Raw genomic sequence first — 21,813 nt, 5'->3', positions numbered from 1 at the left:
GAAACTATTCGTTTTGCAGCGTGAACCTTTCTGGATTCACTATGCTGTGCATAGACTTTGTAGCGGTTTTCCTAATTCTGTGGCGGCTGGGTGGTAGATGAGCGTTGGTCGTTGAAAATGTGCTGAAGCACCTTCTGTCCAACCTGTGCTTCCTTGTTCATCTGAATGTCCACGCAGTAGTGTTTCGTGAACGTGTGCACAGATGCCCAAGTTGCCGCGAGGCATATGTCCTGGATGGGCGTGTTCGCCAGGAAGGCCACGGTGGCCCCCTTCTTCCTTGTGGAGTGAGCCTGCGGCCCCTCCGCTAGCTCCTGTCCTGCCTGTTTGTGGCAGAATTGAATAGTGAGGGCAATCCACCTCGCGATGGTGCCCTTAGTCACTGGCCTACCCATGAAGCTAGTAGCAAAGGACACAAACAGCTGTTTCGACTTCCTGAGTTCCTTGGTTCTCTCAATGTAGTGCATCACCGCTCTTCTTGCGTCGAGGGTGTGCAGGGCCTTTTCTGCGTTTGAAGTCGGGTTTTGGAAGAAACTTGGTATCTGAATACTCTGATTCATGTGGAACGCAGACACCACCTTGGGCATGAAGTGTGGGTCCGTTCTCAGGACTATTCTATCCTTGTGAATCTGAATGTAGGGTTCCTGCAGCGTTAGTGCTTGAAGCTCGCTCACCCTGCGTAGTGAGGTTATGGCCACCAGAAAGGCCGTTTTCATAGTCAACATCTGCAGTGTGGCCTTGTGAATGGGTTCAAACGGTGCCTTCATGAGCTCCGTCAGGACCACATTCAGATTCCATGCCGGCGGCGGCAACCTTTTCGGGGGGGCCATCCTTTTGGCTCCTTCCATGAATCTCCTCACCACCTGCGAGCTGAAGAAACTTCCACCTTTTTCACCTCTGGTGTAGGCCACGATTGCCGCTAGGTGTACCCTTAGTGAGCTCGAGCAGAGGTTACTCTTTAGAAGGTGTGTGAGGTACCTCAGTACTGTTGCGTCTCTTGTCATTCTGTTTTGCAGGCCCTTTTTCCGGCACCACACAGTGAACCTCTTCCATTTTGCGCTGTAGCATTTTCGTGTAGTTGGTTTCCTCGCCTCCCGTAGCACTCGCATCGTGCTCAGAGGCAATCTTAGGTGTGCGAACTCTAGGTCTTCAGGAGCCATGCCGCCAGGTTGAGGGTCTCTGGCTCTGGGTGCAGGACCTCACCGTTTTGCATTGAGAGCAGGTCCTTCCTCCTCTCGAACCTGTATGGGTTGCCTTGTGCCATTTCTTGAATTTGTGAGAACCATGTCTGCCTCGCCCACTGCGGAGCCACTAGGATCAGAGTCATGTTGCTGGTTCTGCACTTGTCGAGCACTCTGTGCAACAGGGGTATCGGTGGAAAGGCGTAGGCAAATGTCCTCGACCAGCTTATCCATAGGGCATTTCCCTTGGATTGCTGATCTGGTTGCCTGGACGCGAAGCTTTGGCATTTCGCATTGTGGCGTGTTGCAAATAGGTCTATTGTGGGAGTCCCCCATCTCCGGAAGAGTTTCTCAGTTTCCTGGGCATTGAGCTCCCACTCGTGCGATGCTGAGGTCTGCCTGCTTAGCCAGTCTGCCTCCACATTGTCCTTCCCCGGTAGGTGAATTGCCAGTAGATCTATCCTGAGAGGTATGGCCCATCTCCAAATCTCCTGAGCTAGGGATGAGAGTGGGAACGACTGTGTCCCCCCTTGTTTGTTGATGTAGAACATCGCCGTGGTGTTGTCTGTTTGGACCAACACCCTCTGGTTGAACAGGTGTCTCTGGAATGCCTTCAGGGCTAGCAGGATTGTTTTCCAACTCGAGGTAGTTGATATGGCGGACCGCATCTGCTGGAGCCCATAGACCCCTCACTCTGAGGTTGTCCATGTGCGCTCCCCATCCCTTCTGCGATGCGTCCGTGGTAATGGTCACTGTTGGGATTGGTGGTGTCAGGCTTTTCCCTGTTATGTTGTCTCTGTTCCACCAAGTTATCTCCTCCTGCACTGCGTGCGTAACAACCACTAGATCCTCCCAACTTCCGTTTGCTTGTGACCATTGCTGTTGTAGCCATTCCTGGAATGGTCTCATGTGCAGGCGTACATTCGGCACCAGCTGGATACAGGACGCCATCATCCCCATCATCTTGCTCACCGCCCTCACTGTCAGAGCTCGCCCCTTCTGGTAGAGCTTCGTCTCCTTCAGTAGAGCATCTGTCCTCCTGTCGCTGGGCACTACTGTACTGTTGCGGGAGTTGATCTTTGCCCCCAGGAAAATCTTTACCTGTTCCGGTTCCAGCGAGGATTTTCCCCAGTGGATCGAGAATCCCAGATTCGTGAGGGTGTCTGTTACGCGTTTTGCGTGCCTCTCGCACTTCTCGCGTGAGTTTGCCTTGACCAGCCAGTCGTCCAAGTAGGGGTAGACATGTATTCCCTGCCTTCGTAGGTGTGCCGCTACCGCCGACAGGCATTTCGTAAAGACCCTTGGTGCTGATTTTAATCCGAAGGCCAGGGTTGTGAACTGGTAGTGTTCCTGTTCGATGTTGAATCTTAGAAGGCCCTTGTGCCTTCTGTTTATTGGGATGTGAAGGTAGGCATCCTTGAGGTCCACGGTGACCATGAAGTCCCCTTCTCTTATCTGTGGCAGAACCTCCTGCAGTGAAGTCATTTTGAACCTTTGCGTTCTGATGAACTTGTTTAGGTAACGGAGGTCCAGTATGGGTCTGAGGTCTCCGTCTACCTTCGGAACCACGAAGTAGTTTGAGTAGACCCCTTTGTTGCGTTCTCTGAACGGCACTGTCTCTATGGCTCCCTTTTGTAGGAGTTTCCGCGTTTCTTCTCTGAGTATTGCCAGTTCTTGGGCCGATCTCAGTCTTCCCTTCAGTTTCCTGTTTGGAGGTCTTTTCTCCAAATCTACGCAGTATCCGTACTGCACGATGTTCCGTATCCACTTGTCTGTGGTTATACGCCGCCACTCCTGAAGGTAGAACCTCAGTCTTCCGCCTACAGGTGTCGTATGCTCGTAGGCTCTTGAATCTTCTCTTCCCCCTGATGACACTTTTTTGCGCCTCACCCTTGGGGTCCTGACGAGGGTAGGCGTCCTCTTGCGTGCTGAGTCACTTCGACGAGGGCTGTTCGCCCCCTCTCCTCCTTTGGCCACGTCCGTTCCCTCTCCCACGAAAGGACTGGCCCCGAGGTTGATATTGCCAGTTTTGCTTCTGCTGACCTTGTCCGTGACCTTTACCCTGCTGACCTTGTTGGAACGCCTGGTGCGACGTCCCCTGCTGGCTTCCTCCCCTACCGTAGGGTCTCCTCGAGGGATTTCCTCGCCTCATTCCCCTCAGCTGTAGGGCCCCCATGGACCTCGCCATCTCGTTTTCTTTTTTCAGCTGGGTGAGCTTCTCGTCCACTGTTGCTCCGAACAGTGTCTCTCCGTTGAAGGGGGTGCCAAGGATGTTGTTCTGCACTTCCGGTTTGAATCCCGAGATTCTTAGCTATGCATGCCTCCTCTCTGTTACCCCTATGGCCATGAGTCTTGCTGAAGTCTCTGCCCCATCCAACGCCGTCTTTATACAGGAGTTGGCGATGTTCTTGCCTTCGTCTATCAGGTGAGAGGCTCTCTGGCGGTATTCTTCGGGGAGGTGCTTTACTAGCTCCCCCATCTCATCCCAGTGCTGGTATTGGTGTCTATTGAGGAGTGCATTCGAATTCGCCATGCGCCAGTGCATTGCGGCGTTCCTCTCAACCTTTCTTCCTGTGAGGTCAATCCTCCTGCTCTCCTTATCCGGAGGTGGGCCCGAAGTTGCTGGTACGTTGGCCCTTCTCCTGGCCGTGGAGGCTATGATGGAGTCCGCGGTCACGCTACCCTTGATGTAAGGGGGGTCCAGGGAGGAGTGCTTATATTTCTTCTCTGTCCTGGGCGTGATCGACCGGCAGGTCGCAGGTTCCTTGAAGGCTTCTCTCCCCTGATTCATCACGCTTTGTAGCATGGGGAGGAACTGGCTCCTTGTCTGGATGGGGAGCAGTGTCTCGACGAGAAAATCGGCTTTCGGTTACTCCTCGTCGAGTTTGACGCCGAAGGCCATTGCTGCGCTCCTGACCACCATATTGTAGACCCCGATGTCGTCGGGTGGCGAAGGCCTCGAAGGGTACGTGTCCACGGGCTCCTCCGGGTTTTCGGTGTCGAGATCGTGCCATTCGACGTCGTTGCTGGTAGATGCCGCCGATTTGTAGAACGACCGTTGGTCTTCTTCCTCGGCTTCTCCCTCATAATAGGGCTCTTCTTCCTCTTCGAGATCCCTTGTCAGCCCTTCGGCGTCGAACTCTTCTTCGACCTCACCGACGTCCGCCGATGAAACCGTTGGAATCTTGAATTCCTTCATCCTGGCGTCGAACTCCTTCCTTTGAAGGATGTTCTCCATTTCGGCCTCGAGCCGCCTCTTCTTTTTCTCCATCTCGGAGATGCTTTCGGCGTCGACCGCGGGTCTTTTCGATGAAACTTGCGTCGACGTCGAACGTTCTTTCTGCGTCGATCGGCCCGTTTCATGGGATGTTTTCGACGACCCTTGCCTTTCGGCGTCTTTCTGCACCAGGGAGTCCTTTTCTAAGGATCCGCTCGGCCTCTTGTCCGTGGTTCCCCCTTTGGACGTCGAAGTTTTCGGCGCCGGGGCTCCCTTCGTGGACTTTGACTCAGTTTTTCTCGAGTCACCCTCGTGTTTGAGGTACTTTCTGTTTTGCGCTCGACGATTCTCTTACCTCGTCTTCTTTTTTCTTGTCGGTCTCTACGACCGTGAAGTTTTCGGCTGTCTCGGCGACGTTGTCCTCGTCGTCCGTGGAGAGGCCCAGATCGTAGAGCGTCGGGGGCTTCCCCTTGCCATCCATGTTGGCGTTGGCTCTTCTCTGTCGCTCTCTCACCCTGAGTGTCTTCGGCGCGAAGGCTGAGCAGGCGTTGCAGTCGATACTCTGGTGATCGACCGGTAGGCAGAGGTTGCAGACCGGATGGTGGTCTTTCTGCGCGAACTTGTGGTGGCAGTTTGGGCAGAACTTGAATGGCGTCTTGTCCATTGCGCTCAGGGTCTCTGAGCGTGCATTCTCCAAGGCCGTCGAAGAAAAAGGGCGCTGGTCCTCTTTTCTTCGCGCTCCTGATGAAATCTCTTCCTTTCCTGATATCTTCTAGTGATTCTATCGACGAAACTCGCTTTTCTTCCTTCTTCCTCCGAGTGTAATTCTGGAGTTTCCCGATGACGATCCAGACCCAACGGCGGAAAAAAGAATCTGAAGATGGCGCCCCAAAGGTGGGACTTCCGCAGGAAGCACGACAACGTCACGGGAGGTGCACCAAATGGTGGACGTCGACGCCCACCTGGGCTACAAAAAAAAAAAAAAAAAAACAAAGAAAAGACTACGAATCCGGACCCAACCACAAGATCGCGGAATAATGCACAGCATAGTGAATCCAGAAAGATTCACGCTGCAAAACTGATATAGCCATATTCAGCCAATGTAGGTATCATTACAACACAGTCCGCAACCCACCTTTACAATTCCAGATTATACTGTTGCGTCCTGTATAAGTCTACAATGCACTTTATTTTCATAATAGTTTGTAATTCCCACAAATTCTATTGTGCTTTAGTTTGAATTGGTACAGCCCACTTATTCATATGCCATAATTCTACCAACTAGCAATAGCATTATTCACCCAACACTGATCCTATTCTAGAATCGTCTGCAGCATGTTTCAACAAATATGCATGGTAAGGTACCCAAATATCTTTAGGTTGACATTTAACAGGTACTAGCGCATTATAGTTCTCAGATTGCGTAGAATAGGCTAGATCAGTATGCCATTCTGATAACTTAAGCAAGGGGCCCGCATGCACCTCATTGTTATCCTGCGCTTGGCAAGTAGTAGGCCAATGGAGGCTTGTCTGCGTACAGCATTTTGGATGTTTTTATCAAACCTCAGGAGGGCAACCAAAGGTGATTTTGATATTACCTGATCCAGCATGTCACTCAACGCAGTGAACATCTCGCCCCAAAACTCGGACCCCAGGGCACTCCCAAGCCAGGCGAGTGAAATTGGTATTAGTTTCTGTATATCTCATGCATCTGACATCCTTCCTCAGCCCATATCTATATAGCCATGCCGGGGTTTAATAAGTTCTATGAAGATATTTTAATTGAATTAATCTGTGCCTTCCGTTCTGTGAAATCGCTTTAATGTTACTAAAACAAATGGACCACTGTGCGACTAATTTCCGTCCTTAACTCTTCCTCCCACTCTAACTGAAATTCCTGCTTCACCTGGACTCACTGCCCTTTAAGGAGTGTGTAAAGTATTGTAATGCCATGTTGTGGAGATTTCGATTGTAATAGATACATCGGTGATTTCATTTCTTGCAGTTCCGACATGCCAGGGCCTAGCGTCGCACGCAACGCCAGTCGCACTCTGTAGTATTGATAAGTGTCTAGCGTCGTAAAGCCCTGAGCCTGTAAGTACACCTGCTCCCATGTTCTCACAGCTCCACCCCGAAACAAGTCACCCATGTGTGCTATTTTCAGTTTGTGCAGAGTTTGTATTGTTGCACGATCATTGCTAAGTGAGAACTAGTCGCACCAAATTACGGGTAGTTTGGGAGAGTTTATTGCGCCAAGCTGCCGTTGGACCGTATTTTGGGTAATTGAGACCCTGTGCAACCTACTGGGTCAATTGTGCAGGGCTTATTCCAAGAGCCACCTGTCAGCGATATAGGTAGTGGAGTGGGGGAGACCATGCAAATTATGAGGGCCATGTATTCAACCATGCGCATGTAGTGTCTGTGCGGCTCTATAGTATCTTTCCATATCTGAGGCGTTCAGCCCACTCTCCAAATATGGCCTGGTTAGCACATCCCATTTTACTCAAGGTGGTTTTCCAGCCCAGGTGTGTTAGCAATGTACGTACACTGTGGAAAAAAGATTTAGGTAAACTGATGGGGATGTTTGCGTAAAAAAAATTGAAAGCAAGGGAGCACCACCATCTTCATTAATGCAATACGGCCTATCAGAGATTATGGGAGTTTGATCCATTTGTCAATAACCTCTATGAGTCTTTTTATCGCGCATCCGTAGTTCTCAGATAGTACGACCTCCGGATCTGTATGTACCTTTATGCCCAAATATCTCACTGGGTCCGTGGTCCACTCAATAGGGCACTTAGTGTGAATGGGGGAGGTGACCGTTGTTTACGGAAATATTATTGACTTATGCCAATGAATGTACAACCCAGAGTGCTACCCAAATCTCCCCACCTCCTGCAACATTGGTTCAAGGTGCCATATATAAAGTAATGTATCGTCCGCATATGCTGCAATGGTTAGGTTATATTGGGTTGAACGAATACCCCTGTATGCAAGAACAAATTAATTACCTTTGATCTAGCTCTTTCTGGTCGATACTCCATCTAAACACAGATTCCTCATCTTTGAATATTGTTAGGCACCAGAGGGATCTGGAGATTTTAATAGGACTTTCTCCCCCCCCCCCCCCCCCCCCCCAATGTGAGACTAGGTAGTGACATGCAGCTATGCACTGGATCCATACTTGCTCAAAAGTGATTGAACTGAACCACATATCAGAACCACCACTGCAGGCAGACATCAGTTTCTCATCTTGACCATTTTGTTGGCAACAATTTTCTGGATTCACATGCTGTACATTATTCCGCCATTTAGTGGTTGGGTCTGGAGTTTCTGTATTTTTCACTTTTTTTTGTGGTTGGTTTGCGTCGACATACCACCATTTGGTGACCTTCTGCGACATAGACAGGCTTCCTTCGGAAGCTCCCACCTTTGGCCGCCATCTTTGGATTATTTTTTTTTTTAATGATTTTCTCATTCTTCCTGGCAGAGGAGAATAGGTTCACTAGTGAATCCAGAAAATTCTTCAAGCTGCAAAACTACACCGACAGGTAAGAAACTATTTGTTTTGCTGTGTGAATCTTTTCTGAATTCACATGCTGGGCATAGACTTTGTAGTAGCAGTTTGTTAGTCTTGTGGTGGCTGGGTGGAAGATGAGCATTGGTTTTTGAATAGATGATGTAAGACCTTTTGTCCCACTTGGGTTTCCTTATTCATTTGGATGTCCACACAGTAATGTTTTGTAAATATGAGTATTGAAGACCAAGTTGCTGCCATGCAAATGTCTTGAATTGGAGTATTTGCCAGAAATGTGACTGAAGCGGCCTTCTTTCTTGTTGAGTGAGCCTGTGGTGCTCCTTGTATGTTTGACCTGCTTGTTTGTGACAGCTGAATGGCTTGTGCAATCCATCTTGCGATGGTATTCTTGGTTACTTGTCTTCCCAAAAAGCTATCAGCAAAACAGATAAAGCATTGCTTTGTCTTCCTGTAGCCTTTGGTTCTTTCAACGTAGTGCATGACTGCTCTCCTAGCGTCAAGTGTATGCAGAGTTCTTTCTGCCTCGGTCTTTGGGTTTTGAAAGAAACTTGGAATTTGTATTGTCCGATTTATGGGGAATTTTGATTCTACCTTTGGCATAAAATGTCGATCTGTCCTCATGACCAATATGTATCTGGAAATAGGGTTCCTGTAGTGTCAGTGCCTGTAGTTCACTATCTCTGCATAGAGATGTGATTGCTACTAAGGCTGCTGTTTTTAGAGTGAACATTTGTGGCGTTGCTTTGTGTAGCAGTTCAAATGGTGCTTTCATCAATTGTGTCAGGATTATGTTCAGATTCCATGTGGGGGCTGGCACCATTTTTGGTGGTGCTATTTTTTGCTCCTTCTAGAAACCTTGACACGACATAAGTGAAAAAACTTCTCCGTTTCTCCTCTTGTGTATGCTATAATTGCTGCTAAGTGCACCTTTTGTGAAGCGTAGCTTAGGTTACTCTGTAGTAAATGTGTCAAGTACTTTAGGACTGTTCTTTCTTTTGTAATCTTTTTTGCCAGATTGTTCTTTAGGCACCATTGTGTGTATTTTTTCCATTTAGCTGTATAACATTTCCTAGTCGTTGGCCTTCTTGCTTCTCTGCGAACAGCCATTGTACTTTCTGGTAGTTTGTGGTGTCCAAATTCCAAGTCCACAGCAGCAATGCTGCTAAGCTTAAGCTCTCTGGGTCTGGGTGTAGCACCTTTTCCGTTTTGCATTGTTAATAGGTCTGGTCTCTGGTAATTTGTGCATTGTTCCTTGAGATATTTCCACTTTCTCTAAGAACCAAGTCTGGCTGGCCTACTGTGGTGCAAAGAAAATCATTGTCATTTGGCTGATCTTGCATTTGAGGATCTTGTGGAGTAGTGGGATCGAGGAAATAGCGTAAGCAAATATCCCTGAGCAGTCCATCCACAGGGCATTCCCTAGGGACTGATTGCATGGTTGCCTGGATGCGAAGCTGTGACATTTTGCATTGTGGAGTGTTGCAAATAAGTCTATTTGTGGAGTTCCCCATTTCCTGAAAATCTTTTGGAGCTCTGATTGAATCAGCTCCCACTCGTGGGATGATGACGTTTGTCTGCTCAGTCTTCCCGCTTCGATATTGTCCTTCCCTGTTAAGTGCATTGCTACTATGTCAATGTTCTTTGGGATTGACCATTTCCAAAGTTGTTGGGCTAGATTTGAGAGAGCTACAGATTGAGTCCCCCCTTGCTCGTTTATTATAAAACATGGTCGCTGTGCTGTCTGTTTGAATCAACACCTTCTTGTTTCTGAAATGCTTTCAAGGCTAAGAACACTGTCTTCAACTCCAAAAAGTTGATGTTTCACTGCATCTTACAGTGTCCACAATCCTCGTACCTTGAGATTGTTCATGTGCGCTCCCCACACTCTTTGGAAAGCATCTATTGTTATGGTCACTGTTGGGGTTGGTTGTGTGAAAGGTCTGCCCCGTGATAGGTTTGCTTTTGTTCCACTATGACATCTGAAACGTTTTGCGTGACTACCACTAGATCCTACCAACTCGCTGCTGACTGTGACCATTGTTGTCTGAGCCATTCTTGAAATGGTCTCATGTGTAGACGGCTGTTGGGAATTAAATGAATGCATGATACCATCATTCCTAGTAGTTTCCCCACTGTCAGATGTTGCCCTTTCTGGTAAAGAGGAGTCTACTTTAGAAAGTCTAATTTTCTCTTGCTGCTTGGGAACGCCTTCCCTAACAGTGTTTAATTCTGCGGCTAAGAACACCTTTACTTGTTCTGGCGATTATTTTTTCCAATGAATTGAGAAACCCAGCTGAACTAGTGTCTGTATCACCTGTTGTATATGCTGGTTGCAGACACTGTATGAGCTTGCTCTAACCAACCAGTCGTCTAGATACGGGTGAACATGAATTACCGGTCTTCTTAGGTGAGCGGCTACTGCTGCTAGGCACTTTGTGAACACTCTGGGCGCTAATTTGAGGCCGAATGCCAGCACCTTGAACTGATAGTGTGTTTTGTTGACCACAAATCTTAATAGGTTCTCGTGTCTTGTTCATAGCAATGTGCAAGTAAGCGTCTTAAGTCTATGGTTGCCATGTAATCTCCTTGTTGCAATTGAGGTATCACCTCCTGCAGCGTACTCATTTTGAACCTTTGTGTCTTTATGAACTTGTTTAGGAACCTTAAATCTAACGTAGTGTTCCATCCACCTTTGAAATTGGAAAGTACGTGGAGTAAATGCCGTTGTTCCTCTCCTTGTGAGGCACATGTTCTATTGCAAGTTTTGTTAGACGTTCCTGTACTTATTGCAGTAATTGAGATACTTCCCTTAGTGAATGTATTCTTTTCTTGGGTTTTTTGCTGGGAGGTAGTTTGCTTACCTCTATGCAGTAACCGTATTGAATTATACTGAACACCGATCGTTCCAAAGTTATTTCCTTCAACTCATGGATGAAATATTTTAGTTGGCCTCCCACTGGTGTTGTATGATGACTGAACTGTTAGTTTACAAGATGTTGTGTTTGTGAAGGTTGTAATGCTGTGTGCACACTTGGTGATTTTTTGTTAAGTGTGCCCCTTTTAGAACGCAGTAACTTGGTTGTGGTCTGTGGACCGCCTCTTTGTGACTGGCCTCCTCCACAGGGGCGCCCAGGAAAGGACTGTTTTCCCTGCTGGTACTGCTAGTTCTGTTGCTGGCCCTGCTGTTGACCTTGGCTTGATCAGTGGTATGTTTGCTGGTATGCTTGGTGTAAGGCAATAGGTTGGTAACTACCTCTACCTGTTGGTCTTCTTGAAGGGGTGCACCTATGCATGCCTCTGAATTGTAGAGCACCCATAGACCTTGCGGTCTCGTCTTTTTTCAACTGATTTAGTTTATCATCAAGAACGCTCCCAAACAGTTGTTCTCCATTGAATGGTGAGTTAATTATATTCCTTTGGACCTATGGTTTGAAACCTGAGATTCTCAGCCAAGCATGCCTTCTTTCTGTGATGCCAATCATCATTTGTCTGCTCGATGTTTACGCTGCATCAAGAGCTGACTTTAAGCATGAATTCACAATGTTTTTACCCCCTTTCACCAAGTGGGTAGCTCTCTTTTGGAACTGTTCCGGTAGGTGTTTCAGTAGTTCCCCTACGTCTTCCCAATGCGGATATGCACGCCGGTTTAGCAATGCATTAGGGTTGGCTATGCGCCACTGGTTTGCCGCACTTCTCTTGACCTTTTGTCCCACTAGGTCCATCCTCTTACTCTCATTGTCTGGTGGTGGTCTGACAGTGTTTGGCACATTTGCTCTTTTCCTAGCAGTGGAAGGGATAGGAGTCCACTGTTACTTACCCTTCGATGTAAAGTGCATCTTTAGAAGAATCTTTGTATATCTTCTCCGCTCTTGGTGTGAATGCTCTGCATGTTGTGGGCTCTTTAAATGCTTCCTTTGCTTGATCCAATACACTTGGCAGCATTGGAAGGAATTGGTTTCTTAAATGTTGGCATTAAAGTTTCCAACAGAAAACATGATTGTGGTTTCTCTTCTTCCAAATGCACTCCATACGTTACAGCTGCATTTTTAATCACCTGATTGTACATCCCTTTGTCATCTGGTGGTGAGGGCCTCTAGGGATAAGTATTAATCGCCTCTTCTGGAGTTTCGGACTTAAGAGCTTGCCATTGGAGGTCTTGAGTCTCAGAGTTCGCCGACTCCACATACATGTGTCCATCTACGTTCCTCTCTTCCTCTTAGAATTCTTAAAGTGGTTCGGTGTCGTATGGGGGTGCAACTCGACGACTTTCTCTACTTCTGTTGAAGTTTTCGGTGGTATCTTTACTTGCTTCAAGCTTTTGTCGAATTCTTTCTGCGCTGAAGTATGCTCGCCATTTCGGCTTCAAGGCACTGCTTTTTTTCCCCTCTACCTCGGCTGCGTACGTTTCGACTCCAAGAGTTTCGGCCTTTTTCTCGCTTGCCGACGTAGATGCGTTAGTCGAAGCCTGTTTCGAGCTCTCCTTGGTCAATGAAGCGTCTTTATCGGGTCAGTCTTTTGACGTTTTCGATTTTACGTTGGTCCTTGCCATTCTGGAGTCCTTGTCAGAGGATCAGACAGAGTGCCAATCTCTGGATGCTTCTGCGGTCATCTAGTGCTTCGATGCAGAGGCTCCCTTCGAGGCTCTTTTCGTCTTTTTTTCGAGACTAGTCTACTTTTTTCAAGGTCGACTTATCTCTTACCACTTTAGAAGTATTCTTCTTGACAACTACGTCCAACATCTATGTCCTCATCGACTTCAGGCCCTTCGGCGACGTTGTCCTCTTCTTCGCTGGAGAGGCCCAGGTCTTGAAACGATGGTGATGGGCCCTAGCCCTGCATGTTGTACTTGGCCTTTCTCTGCCTTTCTCTCACCCTCAAGGTCTTCTGGGTGAAAGCAGAGCACGTGTTGCAGTCTTGTCTTTAATGATTCAGCGGCAGACAAAGGTTGCATACTGGATGCTAATCTTTGTGCTTACTAGTGGCGACAATTTCTGCAGAACTTGAATGGTGTCTTGTCCATTACCTTTTGCAGGGAGCGCCCTGAATGCGCATTCTCCGGGTTGTTAGTCGAAGTTTTGGTGTTTACCCTCTCGGCGTACTCCAACTGCTTGAATCGACGACCGGAACATTGAATGTAGGCATCGTTGACCTGTAGAACTATTTCCTTCAACTTTCGTGGATTCTTCTCTCCAAATTTCAGGAGCTCCTTCCTTAACGATCCAGACCAAACAGCTGAAAAAAAAAATCTAAAGATGGTGACCAAAGGTAGGAGCTTCCGGAGGAAGCCCGTCTAAGTCACAGAAGTACACTAAATGGTGGTATGTCAACTCCCACCAAACACAAACAAGCATTGGCATAGCCAATAGGTCTCGCCTTTGGGACCTTATAAGTGTTTAGCCATGCAACAGCTGCATAACTAAATCAAACGATCAAACTTCAAAGCGGCCGTGCAGCCGCGAAAGTAATCGCGGTAAAGCCCGCGCACTTGCACTGTAGCTCTAGGCTGGCCTGGTAGCACTTTTTGGAGCCCTCTCAATAAGTCTCGCCAGACCAGCGCATGCGCTGGGTCAGGCGAGACCTAAAAAATAAAAAAAAAGTGACAAATACAGCAATTCCCAACCACTAGATGGAGGAATAATGCACAGCATGTGAATCCAGAAAAGATTTGCGCTGTAAAACTTGTTCTTCTGATGGATTCTTCTAACAGGGGATTCTCACCTTAAATAAATACCAAAGAGGTACCTCCCCACGTTGTGGAGTCTGCAAAATGGGGTTAAACCAAAATATCCTGCAGTATCAATTCGACAAAATTACTTTCCTCTTGAACCTGGCTGTCAAGACAGTAGTACTTTAAAGTATGCAATGACACCCACGTTGCAGAATGGAAGATGTGAAGGACAGGCACTTCGCGCACCAATGAAGTAGTAGCCACCATAGCCCCAGTCAAATGGGCACCCCAAGGACTATCCATCTCAACAATGTCCTCTTCCCGACTGCATTCTCTTTCTTCACTCCAGAGAACCCCACTAACAGCTGATCGTCCACTCAATGGTCCTAAAGCCAACCAAATGAGTGGATCCACCTCTTTAGATGAGTGGGGTAAGCAAAATGGGCTTGTAGTGATTTATTGCCTAACATGGAAGTGAGTCCACTTTTGGTAAATAGGCTGTCCGAGTCCTCAGCACCAATTTGTCTAGGAAAAATGTGACAATTATCGTAGTTCGACAAGCTAACAATCACTAGGAGGAAGAGGTTCTTCAAAGTCAGGGGATGCAGTAAAATGAGAAATGTCAAAACTAAGTTCTGGTCACACTGTGGCATCACAAATGTTTTGGAAGGAAACGTGTGTCAAGCATTTAATAAACCTCACTGCAACACTTCTAAAACGTAGAAAGGCAAAAAATGCTGACAAATAACGTTTGGCAGTGTCCACTGCAAAGTCTTGGACTAATGACAAAAACAAAAAGGCCATGTGACAGATACTTTCACAGAGCACTTGCAAGTGTATCGGCACAGTTGCAGTTTCAAATGGCAGTGGCATTATTCAGGAGAATCTTCACAAGCCTCCCCTTAGTGACAGCAGACCAGTACCCAGCAGAATAGCCCGCAGCCCCAGCAGATTGAGGAGGAGTTATCCCCACTACTGGAGATTCTCTGATCTCCGTTGCACCCAGATGACCTGCCCAGCACTGATGCGACGTGTTAGTCACCACCATCAGCTCTGGGTGGAAAATGAAGAGTGGCCTACTGCTAGACCAACTCTGTTCAAACAGCCACTACTGCAAATCTTGAGCCCTCTCGGAACATGTCAGCAGCAAGACTGCCTTGAGGCTGGACCCATTGGAAATTCAATTTCCATTGTATAGCACGTATGACTTCTGGCATACTTGATGAGGAGCTTCACAGCCACTCATTGTGATCTGGAACCCTGCCTGAAACACTGGGCTCATAGTCCAAAGTCCTAGACCCGCAGTGGAGAGGAAGGGCCTTGAATTAAACTGTATGCAGGATAGCTTCAATAAATGAGAGCCTCTGCAAAAAAGACCAGTGCATCGTCGGCTAGTGGATAGTGAACCCAAATAACATCAGAAGGTTCATAGTCATCTGAAGATGTCAACCTTACACAGCCAGTCGACAAGGTAAGGGAATATTGATATTCTCAATTTCTGAAGGTAGATAGCAATCACCATCGCTTTCGTGAACACCCGCGAAGTGCTGCTGAGGCTAAAGAGGAGGAGAGCAAATTGAAAATGCTCTGGGTCAACATAAAAATCAACAGATAACAAGTTGTCTAGGTGCAGACCAGATAGGAATTTGGAGTTTGTCCTTTCGCAGGAAGGCATTTAGGAGCCGAAGGTCCTGGATAAGCCGGAGGCCTATTCCTTTTTCGGGGCAGTAAAATAGCAAGAGTAACAACCCCCTTCTTTCCCTGAGTACAGCACTCTCTCTATGGCACTCTCAGAGGGCAACAGATGCACATTCCTGTAACAGGATAGACAGGGGCTTGTCTGAAATTCGTTTTGGTGCCGAGGGTAGGGTGGAATGAATAGAGGAAGAGTATAGCCATTTTGAACAATCTTGTCAAGTCCACCTGTTGAACATTATGGACCGCCAGCCTGAGATGAAATATTGAATCCTACTCCCACTGGTTGGGCAAACTAAAATTGCTTGCTGGTTGTAAAAGGGGAGGAGGAATTGGAAGCCTGATGACCCTGCTGTTTGCCAGCCCTGCGTTCACGGAGTAGCAAGGATTGGGTATCACTGGCTGCTAAGTCTGTTTAAACAGCAGCTCTATGGAATTGCCTCTAAACATTCAGAACTAGGCACAGACACCAAAGACACCTCATGCGAATAGCTAACTGACATCCACTTTCTACAGTCTCTACAAACTTGAAACTCATTTGTGGTGGGGACATCATTCATTAGCACACTTAGGTCGCTTGGAAGTCATTGAAAAACCCTCACGGGAGAGTAGAGGTTTAGGTAAAGATTTCTAGTTCAAGTATTTTACTCTCCCAAGTTGGGACCAGAATGATTTTACTGGCAATCTACTTTCTGGGGTATTTCTGAACAAGTAAAACACACATTTTAATTTTAATCCACAATTCTTTTTTCCTCTAGCCAATGCCAATACACAGAAATAAAAACTAATCATCTTAAAAGAATCTCTTCAGATCAGGCAGCAACATTACCATAGTGGCTTCCAGTGACATCACCGCTGTCAATGATCTGGACACATACCAAGGTACAGCAGATGGAAACCTGGGTGTACTCTACTGTATGTGGTACCCTCTGTCCTTCTCGGTTGGAAGCATTTGCTGAATTGCAGACTTTAAAGCAAGTCTGTATACCACTTATTTTGATGGTTTGGAAAAGCGATTCAAGAGCACCAACTACTGAAGTTAGTACGATAAGACAAAAGAGAATGAAATCAGACATGTCAGGCTACACAAAGTAGCCAGCATGACAGAAGTAATCAATGTGACAGGCAAGAAGACTCAAACATAACAAATGTTAGTGTTCTGGTAAAGTGCTACAAAGCGGTTTTTAGTAACTACCTGAGAGCACTATTAGCATTAACCTAAAGCATAACATCTTTAGAGGAAACCAACATTGCAAAAGTTCTCAATTACTGTATCGGTTCAGTGATGTTCTTTGGAAAGTGGGTGCTTCAAAAAGGTGCCTGGTGGCCAGTACAGTTGCAGATAATTATAATGGAAATGGAGTGTTAGGCCAATCGAACCTAACCATTAAAACATTCAAGGAAACATGGTCAAACCCTTCTCAGTTTCTGGTTCTACCCCCTGTGCGTTTCTTAGGCTTTTGAAAGTGCCCACTATGGGCTGAGGAGATTCACCAGTAGAAGCAGGTGACATGAAAACACCTATTGCACTGAACAGTTACTCGTCAGATTTTGAGCAGGGATTTTTCAGCCTGAAGCCCAAAAGAGTAGGTGAAGGAAGGTTGGGGTTACATCAAAAGAGAATCAGCTCAAGGGAATAAGGAAGGTTTGATTTAATGCCTTGCTAATTTGGCTTATTTCCCTATTTAAATTAGGGATGTTTATTGCCATAGCAACTATTGCCCACGAGCTTCACATAATCCCAGGTGGGGCATCCTTCGCATCGCACAAACACCAATTATTTGCATACAGGTGATCTAGTGTTAAAGGCAACCATCACTCACCCTTCTTCTGCATGAAAATAAACAGGTCGTCCAAGAATTCTTTCCGCTGTGGATCATTGTCCAGTTCATAAAGCTAAATGGAATGAGAGTGGGGGTGAATAAATAGATTTACACTCACACCCCCCAAACACACCTAAACAATATCTATTGTTAAAATATATATATTTATTCATTCATTGCATAAAGCATAGGATACAACACAAAGCAAAAACATCTGCCACTCGCTGAAGTGGTCATAGTGCACAAAACAAACAAAATAAATTAGACCAGATCTGTCAGAAGGAAAGAAAGCAGCGTGTTTTGTTTTTTTTAGGATGTAAAGCAGGAAATCTTAACTTTTGAATGCATCTATATATTAACATGTAATACATTTTTTAAAAAAAGGAACATATATGGTCCTGATAAAAACATTTAATACAGAATTCTCATAGCTGCTAAACAAATGATTCTATGCCGCACTTCAGCACATTTACACTGAAATATACAATTTATGTACACAATAGAGTAGAAATAAATTAGCTGATTAACAGATATTTATAGCAACTGCTTAATAAAATGTAAATTATTATTAATTTAATGCATTGGTCAAATTCCATGTTACCACAGCACTGAGAAAGGCCCTGTATTGCCTCACAGGCACAGTGTTAGTGCATTTGCATTCAACTCTTGTGAATCATGGCCATTCCCTACACTCAACACAGCAAAGGCACAAGTTATAGTTACTTCATGGCATGGGTTATAGTTACCCGGACACCCACAGTTTACTTCTAGTCGGTAGACTCCAGTGGCTGGGGTAGAGTGGAGTGGGGTAGAGTGGGGGGGGCTTGGACTAGAGAGAGGGGTGGCTTGCACTAGAGAGAGGGGTGGCTTGCACTAGAGAGAGGGGTGGCTTGCACTAGAGAGAGGGGTGGCTTGCACTAGAGAGAGGGGTGGCTTGCACTAGAGAGAGGGGTGGCTTGGACTAGAGAGAGGGGTGGCTTGGACTAGAGAGAGGGGTGGCTTGGACTAGAGAGAGGGGTGGCTTGGACTAGAGAGAGGGGTGGCTTGGACTAGAGAGAGGGGTGGCTTGGACTGGGGTGGCTTGGACTGGACTGGGACAGATCGTTTTAGATTGGAGTGGTAAAGGTTAGCCAGGTCTGGTGGCTTACTGCACTAATGCGTCCATTATGTGGGTCCACTCAGCCTTTCATCCTTTTGAGGTCGATAAAATGAGTATCACGGAGTTAGGTAATGAATATCTGTTATTCAGCAACAAGAGACCTACCAGTGAATGAGTGCTTTACAAATACACATGTTATGCTATGTTAGAGTTGGTAGAATAAAGGAGCGGGCCAGATTAAAGGAACAGAAAGGAGCGGGGCAGAATGCTTTGGATTGGAGCGGGGCAGAATGTCGTGGATTGGAATGGGGCATTTGGAGTGCCGAAAATTGGAGTGTGGGAGATCATTTTGGATTAGAGCGGGGTAGGAGGATTGGAGTGTGGTGGATTGGATTGGGGTGAGTGTTTTGGACTGGAGTAGGGTGAACTGGATGGGGTGGAATGGATTGAGTGGGACGGATTGGTGTGGGGTGAAAAGGGGTGGAGTGGCGTGCATTGGAGTGGGGTGGACTTGAGTGTACCGTTGATGTTAATTGTACTTATAGAGCGCGAACTGATACCCAAAGGTGTCCTGGCGCTATGAGAAGACCTGCTGGAAGGTAGAGATATCAGATTAATAAGAGACAAGCCATGTTTTTAACGCCTTTATAAAAGGCAAGAGGTTCGATATATTTCTAAGGGTTAACGGTAGAGCGCTCCATGACTTAGCCGCATTGACTGTAAAGCTCCTACCACCCCAGTTATTTTTTTTTGCCCGAGGGATGTTGATTAATTTTTGGTCTTCTAACCGTAATGCTCTCTTTGGCAAATACCAGTTAAAACGATCTTCTGGTCCAATACCATGAAGGGCTTTAAATACAAGACACAGGGACTTGAATTGAGTACGTTTACTGACTGTGAGCCAGTGAAGTGGTTTTATTTTAGCTGAGATAGACTTGTATTTAGGTGTAGCGGTTATAAGTATGGCTGCAGCGTTCTGCAACATTTGTAGTTTGTTCATCGACCCTTTGCGGATCGTAAGATATAGACTATTACAATAGGCTAGTCTAGAAATTAAAAGGGCCGATACTACAGTTTGTTGTGCTTCTTTCGGCAGAAGGGGCATTATTTTTTTGCAGGAATTAAGAATGTATGAGGTAGTAGAGGCAACATGGTTAACTTGGTCCCTAAAACTCAATTTGTCATCAATCCAGACTCCTAGGTTCTTGCCCTTCTTAATTGGCGTGGGTAACGAGCCTATCTCTTCTGGCCAGCAACTAGAGGTCCAGAAAGTGGGGTTGTTTCCAAAAAGTACTACATCCGTTTTACCGGAATTAAGCTTCAAACAGTTCTGGGACATCCAGACTCCCACGGCTTTCATGCACTCCTGCAGCCTTATCGCAGTTTCCTGTATGCCCTCTGGTAGTAAAGTCACCACGATTTGGGTGTCGTCAGCGTAGGACGTTAAGGTAAACCCAAAGCTCTGAATTAGGGGAGCTAGTGATGACACGTAAATACTAAATAATGTTGGGCTCAACGACGAACCCTGCAGTACCCCACAGGGCAGGGAGAAAGATTTGGTTTCATATTCATCCAATGTCACTGTTTGACTTTTATCAGTGAGGAATGATTTAAGAAGCTTCCACACAGTGTCTTCGATCCCTAACTCGTCCAGTCGGTCCATCAACAAAGTGTGATGGACCGCGTCGAAAGCCGCAGACAGGACCAACATTATCAGTACAGCCTTTCCCCCTTGCTCCAGTATAGTCCTAACTTCTTCTGTGGATTTTAGGAGCGCCGTTTCTGTACTATGGGCCTCTCTAAACACATACTGAGTTGGATCAAGGGCCAGCGAATCATGCAGACATTTGTTGAGTTGGGTGTTCAAATTACTTTCTATGAGCTTGGCCGGCAATGGTAACTTAGAAATAGGTCTAAAGTTATTGGGATCACTAGCATCAAGGTTAGGTTTCTTAAGAAGAGGCAAAATGGAGGCATGTTTCCATTCTTTGGGGAAGTATCCTTATAGATACATGTTATTAATGATGTAGGTCAGTTGTTTTGCGACAGGCTCAGCTGCCAATTTTAAAATTGAGCACGGGCAGGGGTCAGTAGAAGAGCCTGATTTAACTTTCTCCAATAGTTTGCAGGTATCTGATGCATTTAAACCGGAAAAAAACTTGAAGGTCGGCATATCAGGATTAGTAACCAGCTGGCATTCAGTCGTACCGATATTATGGGGGGAAAAAGGAATCTGAAAATGTTAAAAATATACTATTCACTTTTTCAAAGAAAATTTTTGCAATTTTATTACAAAGCTCTTGACTGGCTGCAATGGGAGGGGTGCAGGGGTGAGCTAAAGAGTTTACTATTTTAAAAAGCTCTTTAGGGGAGTTTTTGGTTGATTTAATTTTGTTGCCGAAAAACTTGTGTTTTTAAGTAGTTGTTTATATGGTGCCAGGCCAGCTTTGTATTCCTTCTAATAATTTTCCTTGTAGGCTCCCCCCCCCCCCACCCCCCTCCATAATCTTTCCAAGCGTTTGCAAGCCAGCTTTTGGTCCTTCAGCTCCTTCGAATACCATGGTGAGGAGGGATGTTGTCTAGTATGGCTAAGGCATTTTAAAAGGGCTACCTTGTCCCCTGCAATTTCTAGCCATTTGGTGTATGATCGGGTGCCTCGTCCAGATTGCTAGGAGTAGGAGTGATCGTGTCAGTTAATGTTTGCTATAGATCCTCTGCTTTTACCTTGTTCCAGGCTCTATTTTTAGAATGACTTATTGATAGATTCTGTACTTTGCGATCCGGTGTCGAGAGCTCAAAAAAGACTGCCGAATGGTCAGACCAAACTAGCGGCAAGATTCTATTTACAGAGAGCTGTGAATTATTTGAGAAGATGCAGTCTAATGTATGGCCGGCTTGATAGTTGACACCCCTAACCAATTGCTCCACCTTTCATCAAGTCAAGTAGATGAGGTGTCTGGATCAAAGGGCAATTCAAGGTGATAATTAAAATCTCCTAGAATGGTATAGGAGTTAGTGCAGATCCCCCTTTCAAGTATGCTGCTTAGTTGTGCTGGAAAATGGCCTCTCGGGCCCGGTGCTCAATATAGGAGGGTGCCACTGAACCTATATTGATGCTTGAAGTTGAAAATAAACTCCAGTCCTTCGCAATCTTCAATGACTAAAGATGCAATAATGGAATTATGGCAGATGACCCCCTCCGCGTCTGTTGTCTATTGAGAGTGTGACAGCAATAGTCTGGAGGTGTGGCTTTTACAAGATCAGGCCCGGACGCCATATCTGTCCAAGTCTCAGTAATGAATGCTGTGTGAATTCTCTCCTCACTAATGAGGGAGGCGATTTCTAAACTATGTTTAACTAGAGACCTGGCGCTAAACAGTGCAAATTTCCACGGGTAGTTAGAGGCGTCCCTCTTAATAGAGGGTGGAGAAAGTCTCATATCTGTGATGGGCTGGACGACAAATTTAGGTTTGTTAGCATTACATCCCGAACAGTGGAAGCGGCCCCCAGGGTGTACAGCCTCAGGATGAAAAATACTACAATTATGATTAGTAGAAATTAAATTAAGCTTTTTCATATCCTCCCCTGTAGATCT

At 46.2% G+C, this 21,813-nt stretch overlaps 1 protein-coding gene across 2 annotated transcripts in view; it reads right to left on the bottom strand.

Annotated features, from left to right (window-relative positions):
- The window catches only part of ARID3B (AT-rich interaction domain 3B), a 455,909-nt gene that overhangs the window by 209,847 nt on the left and 224,249 nt on the right, over positions 1-21,813 (bottom strand). For both annotated transcript variants that reach the window (XM_085643782.1, XM_085643783.1), the window contains exon 4: positions 17,120-17,192. In XM_085643782.1, coding sequence (XP_085499908.1) covers positions 17,120-17,192 — 73 coding nt within the window. The remainder of the gene's footprint in view (positions 1-17,119; positions 17,193-21,813) is intronic.

Source organism: Triturus cristatus, chromosome 3_1 (assembly GCF_964204655.1).
Source record: "Triturus cristatus chromosome 3_1, aTriCri1.1, whole genome shotgun sequence".
Lineage (NCBI taxonomy): Eukaryota > Metazoa > Chordata > Amphibia > Caudata > Salamandridae > Triturus > Triturus cristatus.
The sequence above is the reverse complement of the archived record's forward strand: the minus strand, read 5'-3'. Positions and strand labels throughout refer to the sequence as shown.